The sequence below is a fragment of the Hypanus sabinus genome, chromosome 4 (genome assembly GCF_030144855.1).
Source record: "Hypanus sabinus isolate sHypSab1 chromosome 4, sHypSab1.hap1, whole genome shotgun sequence".
Lineage (NCBI taxonomy): Eukaryota > Metazoa > Chordata > Chondrichthyes > Myliobatiformes > Dasyatidae > Hypanus > Hypanus sabinus.
Genome location: NC_082709.1, coordinates 14,824,664 through 14,851,997, shown reverse-complemented (window position 1 = coordinate 14,851,997; position 27,334 = coordinate 14,824,664). Strand labels below are relative to the sequence as shown.

Genomic DNA, 27,334 nt, shown 5'->3' with positions numbered 1-27,334 from the left:
ACCCTGAGCCAATAGGCTAGTCCTGGACTAATTTGCACTTGGCATTATTTACTTATTATTATTTAATTATTTATGATTTTATATTGCTGTATTTCTTCACTACTCCTGGTTGGTGCGACTGTAACGAAACCCAATTTCCCTCGGGATCAATAAAGTATGTCTATCTGTCTGTCAGCTTTCTTTTATATGTTTGTCCTCTGGAGGGCATGGCTTACGTTGATCGAAAGTCGCCTCCATTCTGCTGAATGATTCATTTAATGTCTGCCATGCTCTTTTCCCATTGGTTGGCTTAAGCGCAACAGTGCCCAATTCTGGTTCCGGGCACCCTGGGGGTATAAAAGGTAGCATGTGCAAAGGGTTCACTCTCTTTCTTTCCTGCCATCCACGGGGCCCACTTCAGGCAGAGAGTCACAACCAGCACTGAAGGACCACTGAGAAAGAGCACTGCAGACACATTGCCCTACCCCAGCATTTGTTTCGTTAAGTATCTGTTCGTAGCATGCTTACTTCTTGGATTTTATAAATCAGGGAGGTTTAGCAGAGTATCCATTTATATAAAGGTCATTGAATGTACAGCTTAGTGGTTCTGTGCAGCTTTGACAAATACTTGTTTAGCTAGACGCCCAGTTTAGTTCATTTTTAAGTGGTTAAGGCTTTGGTCTAGTTATCTGAAGGTCACTAGTCCGAGCCTCAACTGAGGCAGCGTGCTTTGTCCTTGAGCAAGGCTCTTAACCACACATTGTTCTGCGACAACACCAAGCTGTATGGGTCTTAATGCCCTTCCCTTGGACAACATTGGTGGCGTGGAGAGGGGCGATTTGCAATATGGCAAACTGCAGGTCTTCCATACAACCTTGCCCAGGCCACAGTCATCATCGAAAATCAATGGACAGCCGAAGAAGGAGTTAAATAAACATCTAAAGTAGCTATTTTTAAATCTGTGTCTCCTGTTTCACCCATTGGATCGTCGAATCAGCTCTCCCACATTACAATTTCACAATCAAATATAGCTCAAATAGCTATTTAGGCAATACTTTCCAGATCACAAAGAATACTAACAAGGGACATTTTCAGCAAACCATGACCTTAGCCTGAAAGTAATACACACAACCTCTTAGAGACTCTTAGATGGGTACATGGAGCTTAGAAAAATAGAGGAAATAGAAAATTAGGAAAAATAGGAAATTCTAGGCAGTTTCTAGAGTAGGTTACATGGTCAGTACAACATTGTGGGCCGAAGGGCCTGTAATGTGCTGTAGATTTCTATGTTCTATGTTCTAAAATGCTGGAAGAACTCAGCAGGCCAGGCAGCATCTATGAAAAAGAGTAAACAGTCAACATTTCAGGCCAAAACCATTCATTAAGACTGAAACAGAAATAAGAAGACAGAGTAAAAAAGTGGGGGGAGGAGAGTAAGAGGTACAAGGTAGTAGGTATTTATGAGATTTCTTTGTTGACTAGTTTTAACTATTAAAATCTGTAGTCAGTGGGTTGTACCCACACAAAGTGATTTAATTACATATTCATTTCTCACTATCACTCCATTGAGATAACGATGTTTTACTTAACACAGCACATAAGTAACATGAAGATATTAACAGCCCAATATCAACTTAATAGCAATTAGTCTTTTCTGCACAGTAAATAAAATGAGGTCACACAAGTATCTGCATCTGGTGCAGATGACCATGCTCTCTTCTCACTGCTGCCATCAGGAAGAAGGTACAGGAGCCTCAGGACTCACACCACCAGGTTCAGGAACAGTTATTATGCCTCAACCATCAGGTTCTTGAACCAAAGAGGATAACTTCACTCAACTACACTTGCTCCATCACTGAAATGTTCACTCAACATACCGACTCACTTTCAAGGACTCTTCATCTCATGTCCTGGATTATTTATTGTTTACTTATTTATTATTATTATTTAATTCTTTTTGTATTTGCAAGTTTGTTGTCTTTTTTGCACTTGCTGAACTTTCAAATTGGTGTAATCTTTCATTGATTCTATTATGGTTATTATTCTATCATGGATTTATTGAGTATGCCGGCAGGAAAAGGAATCTCAGGGTTGTATATGGTGACATGTGTGTACTTTGATAACAAATTTACTTTGAACTTTGAATCTGTAACAGATAAACTGCTAAAGGAACTCAATGGGTCAGACAGCATCTGTGGAGGGAAATGGACAGTCAGCGGTTTGGATCGAGACCTTTCATGTGAATATTAAAAGTTAACTTACTTGTGCCATCTAATTGTAAAGACTTGAGAACCTTTGTGGGCATCTGAATGTCCTTCAGCTTTTCTTCCAAATCTTTATTATCTTCGAGAGTTTTTACCACTTGAAGATAAAAAAAAGTCTTTAGTTCTTCAAAGATCCAAAATGATACTTGCCTTATCAGACAGAGTTACATTAAGATATAAATAAAACATCTGGATGGATGGATTAAAATTATAGCTGAAATAATAAAAACATCAAATAGTAATGCATATGACATTTGATAATAACGGCAAAATTTCACAGAACATAAAGTAGAATGCATTCCAGGACTAATAGAAAGAGGTTATTTTAGATACTATTGAGAAGGTCTGCAGATGCTGGAAATCCAAAGCAATACACACAAAATGTGGAAGGAACTCAGCAGGTCAGACAGCATCGGTGGGAGTGAATAGATAGTTGACATTTTGGGCTGAGACCCTTCTTCATGACTGTAAAGGAAGGAGGAAGATGCTAGAATAAAAAGGTGGGGGTAGGGGAAAGAGGACAGTTGGAAGGTGATAGGTGAAGCCAGGTGGGTGGGAAAGATCAAGGGCTAAAGAAGAAAGAATCTGATAGGAGAGGAGAGTGGACAATAGGGGAAAGAGAAGGAAGAGGGGACCCAAGGGAAAGCAATAGGCAGAAGAGGTAAAAGGCTAGAGTGTGGGATAGAGGAAGATGGGGTGAGTGGAGGGACTTTGTTTACCAGAAGGAGATATAGTAATATAGAAATCAGGTAGATTACTATATAATGGCTTTCCATCATAGTTGTAATCAATGGTGTGCATTCTCCACCCCCAGCATTCGAAGCAATTTTTACAGGAGCATCACGGAAAGTGGTTTAATCAGCTGCACCACCATCTGGTGTTGGAATTGCAAGTCGTCTAACTGCAAGTCTAGACAAAGTATTGTGTGGGTGGCTAACAGGATCATTGGGGTCTCTCTTCCATCCATTAGAGATATTTATCAGGGGTGCTTATATACACAGGGGTCTTAGCATTGTCAATGATCCCTCCCATCCATCCAACGATATCTCTGACCCCCAGCATCAGGCAGGAGATACCACAGCATTAGGTCAAGGGATGTTAGGTTGGGAAACAGTTTGTTCCCCCAAGCTGTGAGACTACAGAGCACCCTGCCATCACCCAGGTCTCATCGCCAATAGCGATATAATATCCAGTAAGATGCAGCGGCTTCTATGGGGTCAACCAAAGATGTTTTTGTCCTGTCTAAACTTATTTTTTTACAATCACCAGATCCTGCTGGACATCAAGAACTTATAGCACTGCAGGTTTACTCCATCAGTGAGTTGATTATTGGTGGAGAAACTGCAGGAGCTGGATTTAGTGTGGATCGTAATACTACCTGTGTCAGAGGAGCATTGGAGGCCTCGGCCATAGCGAGGATTAAACCTCAAGCTGTGGTGTCGCCTGCTTACAGCCACACAAGAGAGAGGCGTCGAAGTCGGTCAGCCCCCTCAGAAGTGGCGTGGGGCAGCATAAAGACTGGAGTCAGTGCTGCCCCCCAGTGTTCATTCAGCAGAATGTAAGAAGAAAGGGCTATGGGTAACCCTAGGTAAGTACATGTTAGACAGAGCATTGTGGGCTGAAGGGCCTGTACTGTGCTGTAGGTTTTCTATGTTCTATATTATCGTACAGTCTGCTGAAACATTCATTGACTCAGGGTCTTGAACTATATTTTTTTGTGTCATATAGTAAACTTAGAATAAATGATATTGAAATTGATAAAGTATCTGAAACAAAATTTTTAGGAGTAGTAATAGTAAATTAAGCTGGAAACCACAAATAAATTATGTATGCCAGCTGATACAGATCTCTTTGCAAGCCAAGATTGCCTTCCTAACTGTCCACTACAGCCTGAACCTTGGTGTCACCTACAAACTTGCTGATCCAGTTTACCACATTATCATTGATGTAGGTGACTGTTAAGAATGAAGGGAGCAAAGTCGCCCCCCCCCCCCTTTTTGAGAATCACAAAATCGCTATTATTTCGGGTCTGATACCCAGGAAATGAGAGAGATACACAGCATGTCAGTAATGAGAGACACAGGATAACAGCAAAGGCAGTTGTTATAGACAACGCAGAATACACAAGGTCGAATGTCTCCTATTGACAAAGAGAGAGATTACTGCTATTGTCTCTTGGAGATGGAACTGTGTATTGAGTACTGTTCTATACATTGAAACCCCTCAGGGGGCAACCAGAGTGGTCTGGTTGAGGGATTGCATCATCCTAACCTGATTGACATCTGAGACCCCGTGAGTGGGGATAAAAGTAGGGTCTGGGGAATACCCCTCAGACGCACCAGGAGAAACGCTATGACACCGGTGGGGGGCTTGTGTGTGTGTGTCCATCCTTGTCTGGGTGACGAGTCCTCCACGGAACGGTCTAGCTAAAGGACAGATACGGATCAAGATCGTAACAAGGAAAGTCAGCAGGTTTTTCTCTTTCTCTCTCTCTCCCCAACAATTGCAACACAGCGATCAACAATGGCTGCAGCCTGTATGAACTGAACTGAACTTTAGATTTCCATCGGACAATTCATTATCCCCTAGACAACGATAGAGCTTATTTCTTATTGATTATTATTATACCCGCACTTTTAGGTTTAGTATTGATGATGTATATTATCTGTATATTTGCATTGATATTATTTTTGTGTATTTTCACTAATAAATGCTGTTAAAAATAGTATCATCAGACTTCAACGGCTACTCCTTTGCTGGTAAGACAGCCAGTTACGGGGTTCGTAACAGTGACAAACAAAAAGGACCCAGCACTGATCTCTACGGCATAACACTAGTCACAGGTCTCCAGTCAGAGAGACAGCCCTCTATGACCTCTCTGTGGCTTCTCCCACAAAGCCAATTTACTACCTCATCCTGAATGCTGAGCGACTGAACCTTCTTGACCAACCTCCCCTGAGGACCTTGTCAAATGCCTTCCTACAGTCCATGTAGACAACATCCACTGCCTTGCCTTCATTTGCTTTCCTGGAAACTTCCTTGAAAACTCTATAAGTTTGATTAGACATGACCTACTATGCACAAAGCCACGCTTACTATCCTTTATCAGTCCATGCCTGTCCAAATTCTTATAGATCCAGTCCCTTGGAATACCTTTCAATAACCTTCCCACAACTGATGTCAGGCTCACCGGCCTATAATTTTCTGGCTTATGTCTAGAGACTTTTTAAACAACAGAACAACATTGGCTATCCTCCATTCCTCCAGCACCTCAGCTGTCACTGAGGATGATTAAGTATCTCTACTAGGACCCTGGCAATTTCTGCAATAGCCCCCCGCAGGGTCCAAGGGAACACTGTGTCAGCCCCCGGGGATTTATCCACCATAATATGCTTCAAGACAGCAAACATCTCCTCCTTTGTAAACTGTATAGAGTCCATTGAATTGTTGCTGTTTTGCATTACTTCGATAGACTCTGTGTCTGTACCCTGAGTAAATACAAATGCAAAAGATGCATTTAGGATCTCCCCCATCTCTTTTGTCTCTATGCAGAGATCTTCTTGATCTTCCAGAGGAGCAATTATGTCCGTTGTTCTTAACATACCTGTGGAATCCTTGGGATTCTCCTTCAGCTGGTCTGCTAGGGCAACCTCGTGCCTTCTTTTAGCCCTCTTGATTTCTTTCTCAAGTGTTCTCCTGCATTTCTGATATTCGATAAGCACCTCATGTGTTCTTGCTTGCCTATACCTACAATGCACTTTTTTTCCCTCTTAACCAGGGACTCAATATCTCTCAAAAACCAAGGGTCACCACATTTGTAATCTGTACATTTTACTCTGGCAGGCACATACACGCTTTGTTGCTCTCAAAATTTCGGCTTTGAAGGCCTCCTGCTTACCAAGTACAGCTTTGCCAGCTAACAGCCTGTCCCAATCTACACTTGCCTGATCATTTCTAATACCATCAAGATTGGCCTTTCTCCAATTTAGAATCTCAACCCACAGACCATATCTACTTTACTGCATATTTACTTTGAAACTAATGGCATTGTGGTCACTGGATGCAAAGTGTTCCACTACACAAACTTCTATCACCTGACCTATCTCATTCCCTAACAGCAGATCCAGAACTGCACGCTCTCCCATTGGGACTTCTACGTACTGATGAAGGAAACTTTTCTGAACACCTTTGACAAACTCTGTCCCATCTGATCCTTTTACAGTGTGGGCTTCCCAGTCAGCATTTGGAAAGTTAAAATCACCTACTGTAACGACCTTATGTTTGTTACAACAGTCTGCGATCTCTTTACAAATGTATTCCTCTAAATCCCTCGGACTGTTGGGTGTTCTGTAATATAGCCCCATTACCATGGTCATATCTTTCTGATTTCTCAGTTCCACACATAATGCCTCACTAGACAAGTTCTCCAATCTGTCCTGATGGTTACCTGCTGTGACATTTTCCCTGACTAGTAACACCACCCCCTGCCTTTAATCATTCCCACTCTATCAGTTCTAAAACGATGGAACCCTGGAATATTGGGCTGCCAGTCCTGCCTCCTCCTGCAATGAAGTCTCACTAATGGCTTCAATGTCACAATTCTAGGTTTCATGCCCTGAGCTCAACTGCCTTTTGTACAATACTTCTTGCATTGAAATATCGGCAGCTCAGGGCCCTAGTGGCATCATGCTCAACCTTTTGATTCCTGACTTTGTCTGAGCTCTTACCAACATCTGTCCCCATAACCTCTCCATTAACTGTTCTGACACTCTGTTTCCCATCCACCTGCAACTCTCGTTTAAACCCTGATGCACCATCAATAACTCACACTGAGACGTAGGCGAGATATCGGCTTTTATTGACTGGAAGAAGGAACCAGGAGTGAGTGTCTATCATACAAGGTCTTGGAGACTGAGGCCGAGCTTCAGGCTGCAGGTCTCCTTTATACAGGGGCCTGTGGGAGGAGCCACAGGAGCAGTCAGCAGGGGCGTGTCCCGACAGGCACATAGTTCACCACAAACCCCACTGTGCAGCATTAACAAGCCTTCCTGCTGGGATATTAGTTCCCCCTCCAGTTCGGGTGCAAACCGTCCCTTCTGTGCGGGTCCCATCTTCCCTGGAAGAGAGCCCAATCATCCAAGAATGTTATGCCCTCTCTGCCACGCCAAATCCTTAGCCTCATGTCAAAAGCATAACCTTCCTAGTTCTGGCCTCGCTAGCACGTGGCACAGGGAGCAATCCAGATATCAGAGCCCTGGAGGTCCTGCACTTTAACTGTCCCTAACTCCCTGAACTCCCCATGCAGAACCTCGTCATTCATCCTACCCATGTCACTGGTACCTACACGGACCACAATCTCTGACTGTTCAACCTCCCACTTAAGAATGCTGAGAACTTGATCCGAGATAAGACCAGAAGGCATAAGAACAGAATTAGGCCATTCAGCCCATCGAGTCTGCTCCGCATTCTATCATCCCACTCTAACCCATACACCTGCTTTCTCGTCATATCCTTTGCTATCCTGACTATTCAGGAAACTGTCGACCCACCTTAAATATACCCACCTTCTTGGCCTAAAACACAGTCTGTGGCAGAGCATTCCATAGATTCACTACTCTCTGATTTAAAAAAAAATCCTCCTTATCTTTGTTCTAAAAGTTTTCCCATCAACTCCGAGGCTTCTGGTTCCGGACACCCCCACCACTGGAAACATCCTCTCCACCTCCACCCTACCTAGTCCTTTCGACATTCGGTAGGTTTCAATGAGATCCCCACGCATTCTTCTAAATTCCAGGAAGTACAGGACCAAAACTGCCAAATACTTCTCATATATTAACCCCTTTACTCCTGGAATTCTCCTCGTAAATCTCCTCTCGACTCTTTCCAATGACAATACATCATCTCTGAGATTTAGAGGCCAAAACTGTAGATAATACTCCAAGTGCAGCCTGACTAGTGTCTTATGAAGCTTCAGCATTATCTGCTTGTTTTTATATTCTATTCCCCTCGAAATAAATGCCAACTTTGCATTTGCCTTTCTTACCACAGGTCCAACCTGGAAATTAACCTTCTGGGAGTCTTGCATAAGGACTCCTAAGTCCCTTTGCACCTCTGATGTTCAAACCTTCTCCCCATTTAGATAATAGTCCACACTATTGTTCCTTTTACACACTATTGTTCCAGACCCTGGCACCTGGGAGACAGCACGCCACCCAGGAATCTCTTCCTTGCCCACGTAACCTCCTGTCCACTCCCATAACTAATGAGTCTCCCATTACCACAGCTCAACTCTTCCCTTTGAGTCACAGAACAGACTCATTGCCAGTGACCCGACTGCTATGACTTTCCCCTGTTACGTATGAACTCTGCGTACTGTGTTGTGCATTTGGTCTGGAGGAACATTGTTTCACCTAGCAGTGTATGTGTGTATGATTAAGAGACAATAAAGATGAATTTGAACTTGAACATGGGCATTGTCCTTGACACATAGCATGACATCAAATGAACAGAAACCATGGGCAGCAAAATGATTGTTTTAAAATATCTCCAGCTCCAGCCAGGGAAGAACTTGATATCCAGAAATTCACAACTCTGGCACCTTAATAGCCCGTCTTAATCCGGACTTTATTATGTTGTGAGGTTAAAATTGTCTCTGTCATACCTGGTTTAATTCACGGAGGACATCATTATGGGATTAGAGGAATCACTTTACACTGAGGTCCTGATTGGAGATAATGCTACCTGAATACCCTAAGCAGATCTGGATTCCTGGTTAAAGGTCTTCTTTTCCTTCGTTGCTTTTGCCACCAGCGTGGCCTTATCATTCTGGCTTCTGTTCATTTGATGTCATGGACAATGTCCATGGCTCACAACTACGACAGAGAGCTGTGAACTGCTGGTGTAAGTGGCAGAATGAATCAGGAAACTGTCCTCTAGTATTGCCGAATTATCCTCTGCAGACTTTTGCAACTTAGTACAAAGAAAACCAAACATTCACAAATCTGTACATTGCAATTGAACATTTAGGTGTACTGCTATACAGACGTGAAGTGGGCAGCTGGAATCTTGTGGAATCTTGCACCAAATTAGCTATGAATGATCCACACATTCTGCACATACCCTGTTTGTCCAAGGTGACTTATCTTTCAATTGTTCATGATTGTTGTTGACTGTAATCTCATAACAATATCCATTAATGAGAGTTTAAAAGAAGCAAGCAGGGCAGTCAACACCTTTTGAGAGCCACAGTTCCTGATTAGAGATTGGATTGTGCATAATTAGGTACTTGGGAAGGTCTAATATAAAGATGTTAGGTTTAGGCAGAGTGGCAATTATGTGAGTGGGGAGTTGAGGCTCATTGAGGCTTCAGCAAGGAAATGCATAGGCTGTAGGTAGATTTTTCTTTTTATTTATTCTTTCTTTCTTATTGCACATTTAGAGCAGTGGTGAAGCAGGGCAGGATAGTGGAATGCTCAGCTTGCAGGACGCAGGAAGGCAGTGAAACCTCCAGTGTCCCTGATAACACAACTGCATTCAAGATGAGGTAGTAAGTTGATTAGATATGAGTTTTACAGGAACAGCCAAAAGTAGATGGTAGCCTCACTGACTGGAGGCTGATGAATATGGTTAAGGGAAACACAAGGAGGAGATTCTTCATTCAGAGGGTGGTGAAAGTATGGCACACGGTGCCATCGCAAGTGGTGGATGTGGGTTTGATTTCAACACTAAATACAGAGATGGGAGGGTTAGGGAGGGCTATGGTCTGGGACCAGGTCGATGGGACTAGGCAGATTAATGGTTCAGCAGACTTGATGGGCTTGTTTTGAGTTGTAGTGTTCGACAACTTGAATAATCCAGCTTTTGTACCACTGTAATTCATATGAAAATTAACATATTTGTGATTACCTGTATGATTGGCAGTATTGTAAATACCAAAAATAGGCATTCCAGGACCTGCACAGAACAAAGGTCAGGTAGTAAGTTGATGGTAATTATCTATCTTTGGTTTGAAAGAATTAACATCTTTGATGCACTTACCATAACAAAACAGTTTGTAATACTTTCCTTTCTTGCTGAAGTATGCAGAATAGTACTGACAGCGATCTTTCATCAGTTCACAGGTAATACACTGTTGTTTTGGATTATCTTTTCCAACTTCAATTCTGTAGGAGAGAAAAAATAACCTAAATACCAGACTGAAATAGACTTTGTGCAAGTTTACTTAAAGAGTTGCTGTGAAATTCGTCGTGTCCTCTATGTATTGATTAGATCCTGAATTTAGCATCAGATGATTGGAAAACTGGAACATGCCAAACTTTAAAAGAGAAAGATAGCATTACATAAACCTAATGAACACAACACTTCTTTTGCTCATTCACAGACTGTAAAGACTGTGACAAGATCAACATTCATTTCTCTTCTCATCGTTTCTGAGGAAGTGGAGATGAGTTGCATGTTTTTGAACAGTTGTTACCTATGTGGTGAATGAATTCTTGTAATGTTCCCATGTCCATAACCTTAAATTTGTCCCACTATGCTACAGCCTATAGGTAAAAGGGATTAATGTTAATTTTCCCCAGTGGAATATTAATGAGATTTTTAAAATGTATTTTTGAGTGACTAAATATTCGGATGGACATGATCTGAGCACTTCTGTTCCACTGTACTGTACAGAGAAACCAAAACTCTATGCACTGTGTTGCTTGGGAGACAGCTAAGATTTAATCCAATTAAGTGAACATATCTGAGAAAAAGTACCATGTTTAGTGATACCAAATAACTACCTTGGCTGCATTGACCAAGGTATTTTTTCTTGGAATCCAGTGGAATGGGAAATACTTTGTCTATGAATATATTTATGGCTAAAATTCAAACACAAAAGATGATTGTCCTCCCAGATGCACCATCAGGAAATGCTTCGAAGCTTTTGACTGCGGCTTGGAGTGGAAATGAACATTTGACCTTTAAAAACACGAGGAAATCTTTAGATGCTGGAAATCCAAAGCAACACACACAACATGCTGGGGGAGCTCAGCAGGTCAGATAGCATCTACGGAAATGAATAAACAGTCGACGTTTTTGGCCAAGGCCCTTCATCAGCTCTGAGTAGGAAGGGGGAAGATGCCAGAATAAAAAAAGGTGGGCGGGGAAAGACATGGACTGGAAGGTGATAAGAGAAGCTAGGTGGGCGGGAAATAGCAAGGGCTGGAAAAGAAAGAATTTGATAGGAGAGGAGAGTGGACCATAGGAGAAAGGGAAGAAGGATGGGACCAAGGAAGTAATAGGCAGGGGAAAAGAAGGAAATGGTCAGAGTCTGGAATGGGGTGGGGGGGGGGGGGGGTAATTGACCTATAGATGCCTGTTAAGTTTGACAAATATTGAGACTACAACATGTAATGTTGGTCGGGGAACTGTACAGACAACAATTCAAACAGATTCTAAATCTATTGTCTGGGTTAAATGTACGTTGCTGTCATTGAAACATCAGAAAAAATGTGACAAGGTCTTAAACATAATAATAGGAGCCATTACTTTAGTACTAAATTGAGCTTTCCACCAAATGCTATCAGTGATCCCACGAGGTACTAACGCAGGTGAATTGGACACCATATCACAGCATCATATCTTTTGGAAATTGTTAAACAATTACATTTGAAAACCTATGTGCAAGCACGTTTGACAAGCAACCGTCTACAAGAGAGATTGCTTTGAAGTTACTGAAATTAGAAATAGGGAAATTAAGCATGAAGAATCAACAGGAATGGGTTCAATGAAAAATTGATGCAAGCTGTTTTCCCAAACATCATGAGTTACCAGTGATTGCGTGAAAGAGCAATGTTAGCACCAAAAAATGACACTGTGTAGGCCATGAATAAAGATTTTCTTTTGAAGCTTCATGGGCAATCTGTACCTGACCATCTTTTGAAAATATTGACAGATATTGATGAGGCTGAGTGTTTTCCTGCTTAATTTCTAAACTCTGTTTTGATAGTACATCAACTATCAAAATATATATAAAGTATTCAGTCATGAGTTTCAGCCTCCCACAAGCAGCCTTGAAACAAAAAACACCATGGAATCTATTCAAAGACTACATCAAACATCCAACACACAAAAAAGGAACAAATCGTGGGAACAGCAAAAAGCCGATGAATAACCCACAAAATGTAAAACATTAAACCACAGAGTCCTCAAAACAGTCTAGAAGTCCAGAATGTTTGAGTTTAGTTCAGATCCGTCCAGCACTGTGCTGTTTGTTGACTGCAGGCTGCAGAGTCAGGCTGTGGTGAAATGCCCCAATTCGTGGCAAAATTCCCCGATTAAATCACTCAAAACAGCAAAATAAGTGTAACCAGAATCCAGAAACACACGTAACATGAAGCACAGAGTCCTCCAAAAATGAGTTGAGAGCCACAGCAATCAAACCTTGCAGCGTGGGACCCAGGAGTCCTGCATCTTCCGAGAGAGACAGAGACAAAGAGAGGGACTCAGAGATAGAAAGAGAAACACATAGAGACAGAGTGATCACTCAAATGCAAGCAGACAGTGCTGAACACACTCATACCTTCCACTCTCATTATCATCTATTTCAACCTATAATCGGCAAGAAGTAATGGAGCTGATCATAGGTTCGTGCTCTGCCTTTAAGACACACACCAACTCTGAATCTCGCCAAAATCCGCAGAGACAGCAAACGTGCCAGATCGCTCAGTCAGCCGAAAAGCACATCATCAAAATGTAAATTCCAGGCTCCAATCATACACGGATTAGTAGTGGAAGCACATTTTAAAAAAGTAGTAGTTTTGATTGGAAGTAGGTGGTGACAGAGTGCAGAAACACTCTGCTCCACCTGATGAGCCATCACATAGTCATCAACTAAAAGGAGATCCTCAGGAACTTGCATCCACCATACAATGCAATATAATAACATTATTAATTCATATGTGTTACTACGTATAATTAAGGCTTCAATAATGTCCAGCAATCCCATTTGGGGAAATGTCCTCAAGCTTCAAATACCAATTATCCCATCTGATCTACCTTTTCAATCCCAGTGACTTAATTACCCTGTTCATTTTAGTTTTGCTATGAGTATTAACAGACTTCTTTCCAGACAGAAGCAATGAGTTCTGATGGACCCCCGGGGTTCATAAATCAGTGAGACCAGAGTTCAAGGCCTAGTGTTTGGGGTCTTGTTATCAGCAAGTCCAGAGTTCGAGGCCTGGTGCTCAGCGATCGGCATGTCTGGGAACAATGCCAAGGATTGAAACACAGGGGTTCAAATTGGATTTCCAAAATCGAGAAACATTGACTGCAAACCAATGCAAATCCACCGGGGAGGTTGAAGCTCAGTGCTTGTGGGCCCAAGTCTAAATCGACTGGAGACTTGCGGTGGGAGGCTGGAGGTCCATCCTGGGATTACAGGACTGTTTATGTTTGTGGATGGAAGGAAGGAACAGGGCTTGTTTCCCCCCCCCCCTTCTAATTCTGACTCCACACCTTTTTTTTAAACAGTCCTGCTGTAATGTCTTAGCCCAAAATGTCAACTATACTCTTTTCCATAGATGCTGCCCGACCTGCTGAGTTCCTTTGGCATTTTGTGTGTGTTGCTCATTTTGCTGTTGTCGTTTTGTTGCTTGTTGTGTTCTCTGCTATTCTGCTGAGCTATGTTAGCACTGAAATGTGTGGTGACACTTGTGGGCTGCCCCCAGCACACACTCCGGTGTGTTGGCTGTTAATGCAAATAGTGCATTTTACTGTATGATTCAAAGTATATACAATAAATTAACCTGAATCTTGAAATATTCAAATTCTGAGGAGCAAGGACAATCATAAAAAGATGTTATCCTTCATCTCAAAACTCACTGCTCTTCCCATTGGCAATTATCTAGTTGGCACAGAGTTGGAGGTAAAAAAATTCTTTACATTTTCATAGTGTAGTCTAAAGTGCATCAATAGTGAAATTAAGTGAGCTTGCCCACATTCTACAATGTGCATAACTACAAGAATAGATGAATATTGAATGCAATTTTTGTTTACACATTTATTTTCTGTGTATACAATTTTATTGGCAACTTTAGTTAAACTACATAATCGTAATCCCCTTCTGGTGTAACTACATACTTATGTTAGATTTTAGCTCATTTACCAGGAGTATTATAAAACTGACTGGATGGAAATAAATGAAAATATCACAATGGGTGGGATAATAATCCACATAACATCAGATACAGTTGTTTTTATTACTTACTTATAAATGTTTCTTCTTCCTGGATACTGCTCATATTCATTGCTAACGTAGTATCTGTAATGTAAAGCGGAGATATAAGGAATATTAAACAACAAGAAATAAAATATCATAATTAGAAAATTATATATTCATTCTGAAGATAATTTTGTAGACTCATACAGCCAGACACAGGCTCTCTGACTCAACTAGTCTATTCCCAGCCAGGCTAGTCACACTTACATGCACTTGGTCCTTAACTGTTGTGCATTTAATATTTCAATAATTGAGTAATATGTGTGTGTGTGTGTGTGTGTGTGTGTGTGTGTGTCTTGCACGTTTAAATAATTAATTATGGATCATATGTAAAACTACATTAATTGTGTACATCATCATGCTTCCAAGTTATATGTCCACACTTTGCTAAAAATAAGGACAAAGTTAAACCTGCATACCAAGACACCTGTGTTTTCTTTGAATTAATTTAATGTTTTGAAATTACAAAACGTAACAATAACTTTCTAATTCTTTCCAATGCACGTACCTATCCAATTGATTGTAAAGTTTAAAGTAAGCGAGTATTAGTAAGAATTCAACTTAAGATGATGAATATATATAGAACATAGACACGATTTACAATGCCAAAATGAAAAAAGAAATAAAATATATTTTATGCATTTGATTTTGAAACAGGAATATTACTGCTTGCTTTGACTTAACTGGTGATCTCACAAACCTCTCCACCTCCAATTCCTGAGGAGATTGAGGCAAGTGAGGCTCCTCCTCCCCTCCCCCACCTATTTTAACTAAATTTCACAGGACAGTTTGACAGTCCTGACAAGTTGCATCTCCATCTGGTTCGGGAGCAGCAGAGCATCAGTTTGAAAGCTCCTACAAAGAACTATGAGAACAGTTGAGAGGATCATACGGGTCTCCCTACCATCCATCGTGCATATTTCTCAGAAGTGCTGTGGTTGCAGGGCTCTTAGTATAATCAAAGGTGCCACCCATCCACCCAGCATCCTCTTTGACTTTCTCCCGTCAGGCAGGAGTCTCCAATGCATAAAGACAAGAACAGTCAGGATGGGAAACAGTTTCTTCCTTCAGGCCATTTTGCTTCTCAACTCCCTACCGCATCACATTCGAAGTATCACTGGTTAATCTATTCTGTACCTTACAATTTTTAAATTTAGGAACTTTAGTTTGTTTATGTGTGATCGATCTATAGATTTTATCCTTACTTTCATGAGTCACTGTGTGTTATGTGTACTACAGTGCTTTACATCCTGGTCTGGAGAAATGTTGTCTTGTTTGATGATATAAATATATATAGTTAAATGACAATGACCTTGACTTGATTTCTACAAGTAGTTGCTATTCACAGAGAGAGATAAAATCTTCTGTGATTTCATCTTAAAACTAATAACCACTTGCTGAACTGTAAACATGACAAAGAGTAAACAAGTAATTTATGGAAACTTAATGAAAACTGCAAATTCTATTAAAACAAATTTAAAATAAAACTGGATATGGAAGGGAATAAGCAATACTGAAGTTGAGATACTTAGGCATTCAAAATCAAACAGATTTTTTTAATTTGAGTTCATAACTACAGCATCTTTCTGATTCTGAGGCAATAACTCTTTTCAGTGAACTGAGGCTAATTCATGAACAGGTTGAATGATATATTTGTGGTGAACTACATATACCTGTCTGGACATGCCCCCTGCTGACTGCTCCTGTGGCTCCTCCCACTGACCCCTGTATAAAGGCGATCAAGGCCTGAGCCCGGCCTCTCAGTCTCCAGGATGTAGTATGGTAGTCACTCACTGTTTGTTCCTTCTTCCAGTCAATAAAAGCCGATATCTCGCCTTACGTCTCAGAGTGAGTTATTGATGGTGCATCAATATTCCAAGTTGAATGATGCACACATAATTGTCAGGAAAATCGCTGATAGCCTTGTTATGATAAATGTTTAATTGGGGTTTAATATGCCTAGGAGTATAAAGATGATGATAAAGAAAGTGTTGCAGGTAGCTGGTGGTTAGGAGACATTTTTAAAATATTTATTTATCAAAAGTATTGTAGTGTTGAAATGATGAGCAATGGGTCACAGGTGCATGGGATCATCAGTCATTGGAAAATACAGCACAGAAACAGGCCCTATGGCCCATCTAATCATTGCAGAACAATTTAAACCACCCAGTCCCATCGATCTGCATCGGGACCATAGCCTTTCATACCACTACAATCCATGTACCTATCCAAACTTCTCTTAAACGTTAAATTCAAGCTTGCACTGGCTGCTCATTCCACCCTCACATAACCATATAACAATTACAGTGGGGAAGCAGGCCATCTCAGCCCTTCCAGTCCGTGCTGACCGCTTACTCTCACCTAGTCCCACCAACTTGCACTCAGTCCATAACCCTCCATTCCTTTCCTGTCTATATACCGATCCGATTTTTTTTTAAATGACAATATTGAACCTGCCTCTACCACTTCTACTGGAAGCTCATTCCACACAGCTACCACTCTGATTAAAGAAGTTCCCCCTCGTGATACCCCTAAACTTTTGCCCCCTAACTCTCAACTCATGTCCTCTTGTCTGAACCTCCCCTACTCTCAATGGAAAAAGCCTATCAATGTCAACTCTATCTATCCCCCTCATAATTTTAAATACCTCCATCAAGTCCCCCCTCAACCTTCTATGCTCCAAAGAATAAAGACCTAACTTGTTCAACCTTTCTCTGTAACTTAGGTGCTGAAACCCAGGTAACATTCCAGTAAATCTTCTCTGTACTCTCTCTATTTTGTTGACATCTATAATTTGGTGATCAGAACTGTACACAATACTCCAAATTTGGCCTTACCACTGCCTTGTACAATTTTAACATTACATCCCAACTCCTATACTCAATGCTCTGATTTATATAGGACAGCATATCCAAAGCTTTCTTCACCACCCTATCCACATGAGATTCCACCTGCAGGGAACTATGCACCATTATTCCTAGATCACTCTGTTCTACTGCATTCTTCAATGCCCTACCATTTACCATGTATGTCCTATTTTGATTAGTCCTACCAAAATGTAGCACCTCACACTTATCAGCATTAAACTCCATCTGCCACCGTTTAGCCCACTCTTCTAACTGGCCTAAATCTCTCTGCAAACTTTGAAAACCTACTTCATTATCCACAACGCCACCTATCTTAGTATTATCTGTATACTTACTAATCCAATTTACTACCCCATCATCCAGATCATTAATGTATATGACAAACAACACTGGACCCAGTACAGATCCCTGAGGCACACCACTAGTCACCGGCCTCCAACCTGACAAACAGTTTTCCACCACTACTTTCTGGCATCTCCCATCCAGCCACGGTTGAATCCATTTTACTACTTCAATATAATACCTAACGATTAAACCTTCCTAATTATCCTTCCATGTGGAACCTTGTCAAAGGCTTTACTGAAGTCCATATAGACAACATCCACTGCTTTACCCTCATCAACTTTCCTAGTAGCCTCTTCAAAAAAATTCAGTAAGATTGGTCAAATATGACCTTCCACGCACCTTCCATGTTGACTGTTCCTAATAAGACCCTGTCTATCCAGATAATTATATATACCATCTCTAAGAATACTTTCCATTAATTTACCCACCACTGATGTCAAACTTACAGGCTGATAATTGCTTCGTTTACTCTTAGAAACCCTTTTTAAACAATGGAACCACACGAGCAATATGCTTGTCCTCTGGCACCATCCCCGTTTCTAATAACATTTGAGATATTTCTGTCAGAGCCCCTGCTATTCCGACACTAACCTCCCTCAAGGTCCTAGGGAATATCCTGTCAGGACCCGGAGACTTATCTACTTTTATATTCCTTAAAAGCACCAGTACTTCCTCTTCTTTAATCATCATAGTTTCCATAACTTCTTTACTTGTTTCCCTTACCTTACACAATTCAATATCCTTCTCCTTAGTGAATACCGAAGAAAAGAAATTCTTCAAAATCTCCCCCATCTCTTCTGGCTCCATACATAGCTGTCGACTCTGAATCTCTAAGGGACCAATTTTATCCCTCACTTTCGTTTTACTATTAATATAACTGCAGAAACCCTTTGGATTGATTTTCACCTTACTTGCCAAAGCAACCTCGTATCTTCTTTTAGCTTTTCAAATTTTATTCTTAAGATCCTTTTTACATTATTATATTCCTCGAGCACCTCATTTACTCCATGCTGCCTATATTTATTGTAGATATCTCTCTTTTTCCTAAACAAGTTTCCAAAATCCCTTGAAAACCATGGCTCTCTCAAACTTTTAACCCGTCCTTTCAACCTAACAGGAACATGAAGATTTTGTACCCTCAAAATTTCACTTTAAATGACCTCTATTTCTCTATTACATCCTTCCCATAAAACAAATTGTCCCAATCCACTCCTTCTAAATCCTTTCGCATCTCCTCAAAGTTAGCCTTTCTCTAATCAAAAATCTCAACCCTGGGTCCAGTCCTATCCTTCTCCATAATTATATTGAAACTAATGGCATTGCGATCACTGGACACAAAGTGCTCCCCAACACATACCTCCGTCACCTGACCTATTTCATTCCTTAACAGGACATCCAAAACTTCCCCTTCTCTAGTCGGTACCTCTATGTTCTGCTGCAAAAAACTATCCTGCACACATTTTACAAACACCAAACCATCCATCCCTTTTACAGTATGGGCTTCCCAGTCTATGTGTGGAAAATTAAGATCTCCCACAATCACAACCCTGTGCTTACTACAAATATCTGCTATCTCCTTACAAATATGCTCTTCAATTCTTGCTCCCCATTAGGTGGTCTATGACACATCCCTAAAGTGTTACTACACCTTTCCCATTCCTCAATTCCACCCAAATAGGCACCCTGGACGAGTACTCCAATCTACCCTGCCAGAGCACCGCTGTAATATTTTCTCTGACAAGCAATGCAACACCTCCCCCTCTTGTCCCTCCATTTCTATCACACCTGAAGCAACGGAATCCAAGAATATTTAGTTGCCAATCACACCCCTCCTGCAACCATATTTCACTAATAACTACAACATCATATTTCCAGGTATCAATCCATGCTCTAAGCTCATCCACCTTTCTTACAGTGCTCCTAGCATTAAAATAAATGCATTTAAGAAATTCTTCACCTCTTACTCTCTGTTTATTACTAATGGTGCAAACAACTTTACTATCTTCTTTTTCTTCCTTCTCCCATACATCTGTTCCTACACTCTGATTCCCCTTCCCCATTGTATCTAGTTTAAGTCCACTGGAGCCTCTCTAGCAAACCTACCTGCAAGAATATTTGTCCCCATCCATTTCAGATGTAAACTATTCCACTGGAACAGGTCCCACCTTCCCTGGAAAACTACCCAATTATCTATAAATCTGAAACCCTCCTTCCTGCACCATGTCTTCAGCCACATGTTGATCTGCACTGTCTTACTATTTCTAAACCCACCTGCACGTGGCACTGGTAGCAATCCTGAGATTGCTATCCTGGAGGTCCTGTCCTTTAGCCATCTGAGTCAATCACTTTCCCCTTATCTTCCCCATAAGCTTTTCACCCATGAGCTCTAGTTTTAGTTCCACCCAACCTCAGAAGAAAATATCTCCTTGCATTTACCTTAAAATAGTGGTAGAATAACATCCTTAACGGTGCTTTCTGGGGGAGCAGATTTTCAAAGCACAAAGAAAGTTGTTTTTGGTGTTTAATTACATTAAAAAAGGCTAGTATTTTCTGTGCAGTCAGCAATGAGGAGACCACAGGAATTTTAGTTGCACAGGCCAAGGTTGGGCTTTTGGGAGCATTGGGAAAAGATGCTGCTGTTGATTTTGGAGAGCAACGAGGAAACTGCACAAAGTAACCAAAAAGGAAATCCTAGGAATGGAGTCTCTATGCCACAAATATTTCCTTTTTTGTTCATTACTGACAAGAGGGAATTATAGAAAGCTTGTTGTTTCCTGGTGAGACAGGAACTGGGAACTTCACTTCAGAATATTCAGAGGAGTGGAATTTTTTTTTCTCTTGTGGCTCAGGACAAGTTTGGTCTACAGATGGTAGAAGGAGGCTGATCTAGTGCTGAGAATGAGCTCGTAGCCTGAGGTTGCAAAAGGAGCACAGAGAAATGCCGGGCCAGTGAGGATGATAATGTCATATAAACAAAGAGTTCTGATATGCAAATATGCAAGAGAACCACATTACAGATTTGGCTTAGAGACCTCCAACAACATGAATTTAAGTGTACAGGGAAGGGTGAACAGAAATAGGCTTGACTGCAGAACATTTCATGTTATGTGTAGCTATTGTAAGAATCCTAAGTAAGCAACTTTCAATTAAGTTACCAAGTCTGGAATGTATGGCAGTTCACAAGATTATTCACACTTAGTATATAGAACATAGAAGAACATAGAATAGTTACAGGCCCTTCGGCCCACAATGTTGTGCCGACCCTCAAACCCTGCCTCCCATATAACTCCCCACCTTAAATTCCTCCATATACCTGTCTAGTAGTCTCTTAAACTTCACTAGTGCATCTGCCTCCACCACTGACTCAGGCAGTGCATTCCACGCACCAACCACTCTCTGAGTAAAAAAACCTTCCCCTAATATCCCCCTTGAACTTCCCTCCTCTTACATTAAAGCCATGTCCTCTTGTACTGAGCAGTGGTGCCCTGGGGAAGAGGAGCTGGCTGTCCACTCTGTATGTTCCTCTTAATATCTTGTACACCTCTGTCATGTCTCCTCTCATCCTCCTTCTCTCCAAAAAGTAAAGCCCTAGCTCCCTTAATCTCTGATCATAATCCATAGTCTCTAAACCAGGCAGCATCCTGGTAAATCTCCTCTGTACTTTTTCCAATGTTTCCACATCCTTCCTATAGTGAGGCGACCAGAACTGGATACAGTACTCCAAGTGTGGCCTAACCAGAGTTTTATAGAGCTGTATCATTACATCATGTCTCTTAAACTCTATCCCTTGACTTATGAAAGCTAACACCCCATAAACTTTCTTAACTACCCTATTTACCTGTGAGGCAACTTTCAGGGATCTGTGGACATGTACCCCCAGATCCCTCTGCTCCTCCACACTTCCAAGTATCCTGCCATTTACTTTGTAATCTGCCTTGGACTTTGTCCTTCCAAAGTGTACCACCTCACACTTCTCTGGGTTGAACTCCATCTGCCACTTCTCAGTCCACTTCTGCATCCTATCAATGTCTCTCTGCAATCTTCGACAATCCTCTACACTATCTACAACACCACCAACTTTTGTGTTGTCTGAAAACTTGCCAACCCACCCTTCTACCCCCACATCCAGGTCGTTAATAAAAATCGCGAAAAGTAGAGGTCCCAGAACAGATCCTTGTGGGACACCACTAGTCACAACCCTCCAATCTGAATGTACTCCCTCCACCACGACCCTTTGCCTTCTGCAGGCAAGCCAATTCTGAATCCAAACTTCCCTGGATCCCATGCCTTCTGACTTTCTGAATAAGCCTACCCTGTGGAATGTTGTCAAATGCCTTACTAAATTCCATGTAGATCACATCCAGTGCACTACCCTCATCTATATGCCTGGTCACCTCCTCAAAGAACTCTATCAGGCTTGTTAGACATGATCTGCCCTTCACAAAGCCATGTTGACTGTCCCTGATCAGACCATGATTTTCTAAATGTCCATAGATTCTGTCTCTAAGAATCTTTTCCAACAGCTTTCCCACCACAGGTGTAAGGCTCACTGGTCTATAATTACCCGGAGTATCCCAACTACCTTTTTTGAACAAGGGGACAACATTCGCCACCCTCCATTCCCCTGGTACCATTCCTGTGGACGAGGACATTAAGCCTCTGGAGCAGCCTGGGGAATATTCCATCAGGCCCCGGGACTTATCCGTCCTAATATATTTTAACAACTCCAACACCTCCTCTCCCTTAATATCAACATGCTCCAGAACATCAACCTCACTCATATTGTCCTCACTGTCATCAAGTTCTCTTTCATTGGTGAATACCGAAGAGGAGTATTCATTGTGGAACTCGTTCACTTCCACAGCCTCCAGGCACGTTTTCCCACTTTTATTTATAATCGTCCCTACCTTCACTCCTGTCATCCTTTTGTTCTTCACATAATTGAAGAATGCCTTGGGGTTTTCCTTTACCCTACTCAGCAAGGCCCTCTCATGCCCCCTTCTTGCTCTTCTCAGCCCCTTCTTAAGCTCCTTTCTTGCTACCCTATATTCCTCAATAGACCCATCTGATCCTTGCTTCCTAAACCTCATGTATGCTGCCTTCTTCCACCTGACTAGATTTTCCACCTCACTTGTCACCCATGGTTCCTTCACCCTACCACTCTTTATCTTCTTCACTGGGAGAAATTTATCCCTAACATCCTTAAACATTGACCACATGTCCATAGTACATTTCCCTGCAAAAACGTCATCCCAATTCACACCCTCAAGTTCTAGCCTTATAGCCTCATAATTTGCCCTTCCCCAATTAAAAATTTTCCTGTCCTCTCTGATTCTATCCTTTTCCATGATAATGCTAAATGTCAGGGAGCAGTTATCACTGTCCCCCAGATGCTCACCCACTGACAGATCTGTGACCTGAGCCCAATTCGTTACCTAATACTAGATCTAGTATGGCATTCCCCCTAGTCGGCCTGTCAACATACTGTGACAGGAATCCATCCTGGACACACTTAACAAACTCTGCCCCATCTAAACCCTTGGGACTAATCAAATGCCAATCAATATTAGGGAAGTTAAAGTCACCCATGGTAACAACCCTGTTATTTTTGCACCCTGTTAAATCTGCCTCCCAATCTGCTCCTCGGTATCTCTGCTGCTATCAGGGGGCCTATAGAATATCCCCAGTAGAGTAACTGCTCTCTTCCTGTTTCTGACTTCCACCCATACAAACTCAAAAGAGGATCCTGCTACATTACCCACCCTTTCTGTAGCTGTAATAGTATCCCAGACCAGTAATGCCACCCCTCCTCCCCTTCCACCCCCCCCCATCTCTTTTAAAGCACTGAAATCCAGGAATATTGAGAATCCATTCCTGCCCTGGTGCCAGCCAAGTCTCTGTAATGGCCACTACATCATAATTCCATGTATGTATTCAAGCTCTCAGTTCATCACCTTAGTTCCTGATGCTTCTTGCATTGAAGCAGACATACTTTAGCCCTTCTACCTTACTACCTTTACACCCTTTATTCTGCTTCTCTTTCCTCAAAGACTCTCTATATGTTAGATCTGGCTTTACTCCATGCACTTCTTTCACTGCTCTATCACTCCGGGTCCCATCCCCCTTGCAAATTAGTTTATATCTGGATGATTATCCTCCGAAGTTGATCATTGTATAAACTAGGGGTTCCTAACCTGGGGTCCACAGACCCCTTCCTTAATGGTATTGGTCCTTTGCACAAAAAGGGTTGGGAACCCCTGTCCTAAACAGATTACTGAAAAAAAAACTTGACATTTACAGATCAGATAGGTAAATATATTTGATTAATTAAACACTGTATATTGTTCATGTATATAAAACTTATAGATCCAGCAACACTGATTAAAATTGTTTTCTGAATGGATATTGACCCCATGAACACGACCTCACTACTATTTATTTCTGCTTTGCACTACTTATTTAATTTAACTGTACACTCACGCACCCATATACACACATACACAAACTTCACACTTTTATTTATATTATCAAGTATTGTATTGTACTGCTGCTGTAAAGTTAGCAAACTTTACAACATGTGCCGGCGATATTAAACCTGATTCTGAAATCCTAAGTTTTCTGATCACCTTTAAAACATTGAAATCTGTTAACTTTAAAGTACTTATTCTTCTGCAAAATATCACTACATATCAGGCTGAGATTGTTAAATATGTACTATGAAATTGGCTGAATTTCCAGCGGTGATAACGAAGCCTTGTCTCTGATAAATGAAGGAGAAAATATTCAAGGTGCCCTGCACAATTCCAGAGAGTGTTACAGGAATAAGTTGACCAATAATTAAAGCTAACATCCGAAGAAGAACTCAATGAATGGAGAAATTTAACTTAATTTTAAATTAATACATTTTCCTCCAGCTAATTTAAACTACCAGCTAATTTCCTGATGAAGGGTGTCGGCCCAAAACGTTGTTATTACCTCCCCCCATAGATGCTGTCTGGCCTGCTTTGTTCTGCCAGCATTTTGTGTTTTTTATTCAGCTAACTTCAATTGTTTAGGCCAGAAAAATCACTGAATTAATAAAGATAGTGTGTGGACAACTCTGCTTAATCGTCTGATGATAATGCTGTGAACTGCAGTGCAAAGGTTGAACAATGTGTTGAGAATTCTGTAAAGATAGTGTTGTTAGAATTTCAATGCACTTACAGTGTATTGTCCAGCAGAGCTATTATTCTAGTCACTTCCCAGTTTCCTTTGGTAATTTGTTTCAGGCGTACCTTTAAAACATAATTATGGGACTTGAATTTGCATCAGTTTAGAAAATATTTTAAAAGACAAAAAAAAAATACTAGTGCTTACTATACCTGCGTTCCCGCCTTTTCATGAATATGCTTATATCCATTATCGTCACTTAGTATTTTGTAGAAAGTATTATTATCTGGTGCAAAAATTGGATCTGAAGGTCGAAACTGCAAACAATCCAAAAGAATTAGAATTCTGAAATGTTGGCATTCAATAAATTATACTTAAGTTGTAAAACAATGAAAAATACATTGTCCATGATGAAATCAACAACAAAGGCATTGGGAGAAACTGCAGGTGGGCAGCAACGTGTATGGAAGCAAGAATTATCATAGTCATATGTTTACTAAACAAAACATGACCTGGTTAAAATCATGCGAGTGGGTGGTTCTCAGTAATAGTTTTGGATATCTTTTTATTCATACTTCAAGGTCTGAATATAGCTGCATTTACTTTCCACCCTCTCATTGCCTTTGAACTGAATAACTTCAAAAGCCATTTGTCTACTGCCTCTGAAAGTCAGTTCCATTGGCTTCAATTTTTTAAAGTTCTACAGTATGTTCACATTTATAATGCAAACTGCCTATGTAAGCATGTAACACTGATGCTAATTTTAATAAAAACACAAAATGCTGGCAGAACTCAGCAGTTTGTGTTTTTATTTATTTCCAGCATCTGCAGATTCACTTGTGATGCTAATCTTAATGATGGGTTATTAGTGTGTAATCATAGCAGAGTGTACTTCCTTGTTCTGAGAGAATTGTGTTTCTGGAAAATTATCTGTATCATTATTTGCTGCAATGTGAATGAACTCTTAATAAAATTTGTTGTTTCTTTCAAATTTTTTACTTATTTAGTTATTTTTCTCTTAAAAATCTCAGGAGAAACTGTTTATTCTGTATCTTAAATTGTTTGCAATGATTTGTGAACTCTGGAACCAGACTTCCATAATATGAGAGTATACAGTACTAGTTTCCAATATGATTATCTGATGTCAAAAATAACTTACTGCTCATTATGCCTCTGGCATGTAGGACAGCAATGAAGTTCTTCCTTCTGTCTGTATAGAAGGATTCTTAATTGCTGCTTTGTAACAATTGTTCTTTTTTTAACCATTCAAAGTTGTTAGCCCTGAGTTGAACCCTTGAACCTGGAGCAGTGGACCACTCTTAGTCTGGTCTCTACCCTTTGACCTGTTTGGTACAGGTAACCCTACCAAGAGCCAAAGCACAAGGCCTTGACTCCAGCCAACATAGCTCTCTGGTCATTGAGGTACGCAAGCATCCAAACCATGACAAGGTTGTGGTCCCCTTCGAGACTCAAAAGTAAAGTTGAATAGAAAAAGATGTATGTATACAATGTTTATGATACTAATTTTCAGAAAAAAATAAAGTAATTTAAACAATAATACGTACTTCACCAATCCAACCCGTTGTACTTATTTCCTTAAGTTCTTTATCCTAAAGAATAAATATTCAGATTAACTGGGCATAGAAAGATATTAATCATATTTTAGGTAATAATTATGATATCTTAGGGATATTGGTTGAAACCTCACCTTTGAACATGTCCAATGGCCTGTGTTAAAATCACAGACTGTTAAAATAGAATGATTCTGTCTTCGGTTAATCCACTGCACACAGGTTCGCTTTTCAGTTACCCAGGTTACAGAGACCAGATAGTAACTAAAAATGTAAATTAAAAAACTGAAAATATTCTGATTTGGATGTTAAAATACAACTACTAAGTATTGAATGATTCACCTTATCTGTCAATACATTTTTATATTTAATATGTTATATAATAGTATTTTATGGTCGACTTTACAATCAGCTGTAAATTTGCATAAGTTGATTCTACGAGCTAAATTTAATAATATTGATTAAGGATATGCACACTTCCATAAATAGTACACTTACAGGACTTTGAGAACAATATTTATTTGCTTAGCACAGTTATTTAGATAAATAATGACTCAAAAGAGTGTAATAGGACTGGCTAAAAAATTTGATGACCGAGAAATGGGGAAAAATAAAGGAAAGAAAGGTGGAGTGGATCTGGATTTAGGGATGAACTATCAGTCGGCACTGGTTACGGAAGAAGACGTACATTGTACTAGGTTCTAAGAACAAGATAACATGGGAAGGATGTAAACGGAGATTGTCCTGCTACGAAGGGGCAAAGTCATTAAGGAATTAGCTCAGAAAATGAGAACCTCACCTATAGAATATTAGGAGGTTACAAGCTGATATGGTTCACTGCGAATTTGGTATAGCATTGTTGTGACAGCTGTATTTAGTATAAATTGAAATTTTCTC

At 40.6% G+C, this 27,334-nt stretch overlaps 1 protein-coding gene across 2 annotated transcripts in view; it reads right to left on the bottom strand.

Annotated features, from left to right (window-relative positions):
- Nucleotides 1–27,334, bottom strand: part of LOC132392507 (dipeptidyl peptidase 4-like) — a 206,413-nt gene that overhangs the window by 34,790 nt on the left and 144,289 nt on the right. For both annotated transcript variants that reach the window (XM_059966451.1, XM_059966452.1), the window contains 8 exons: nucleotides 26,575–26,701; nucleotides 26,432–26,476; nucleotides 25,079–25,183; nucleotides 24,921–24,991; nucleotides 14,494–14,547; nucleotides 10,281–10,405; nucleotides 10,149–10,196; nucleotides 2,242–2,340 (listed from right to left, as the gene is read on the bottom strand). In XM_059966451.1, the coding sequence (XP_059822434.1) occupies nucleotides 2,242–2,340; nucleotides 10,149–10,196; nucleotides 10,281–10,405; nucleotides 14,494–14,547; nucleotides 24,921–24,991; nucleotides 25,079–25,183; nucleotides 26,432–26,476; nucleotides 26,575–26,701 (674 nt within the window). The remainder of the gene's footprint in view (nucleotides 1–2,241; nucleotides 2,341–10,148; nucleotides 10,197–10,280; nucleotides 10,406–14,493; nucleotides 14,548–24,920; nucleotides 24,992–25,078; nucleotides 25,184–26,431; nucleotides 26,477–26,574; nucleotides 26,702–27,334) is intronic.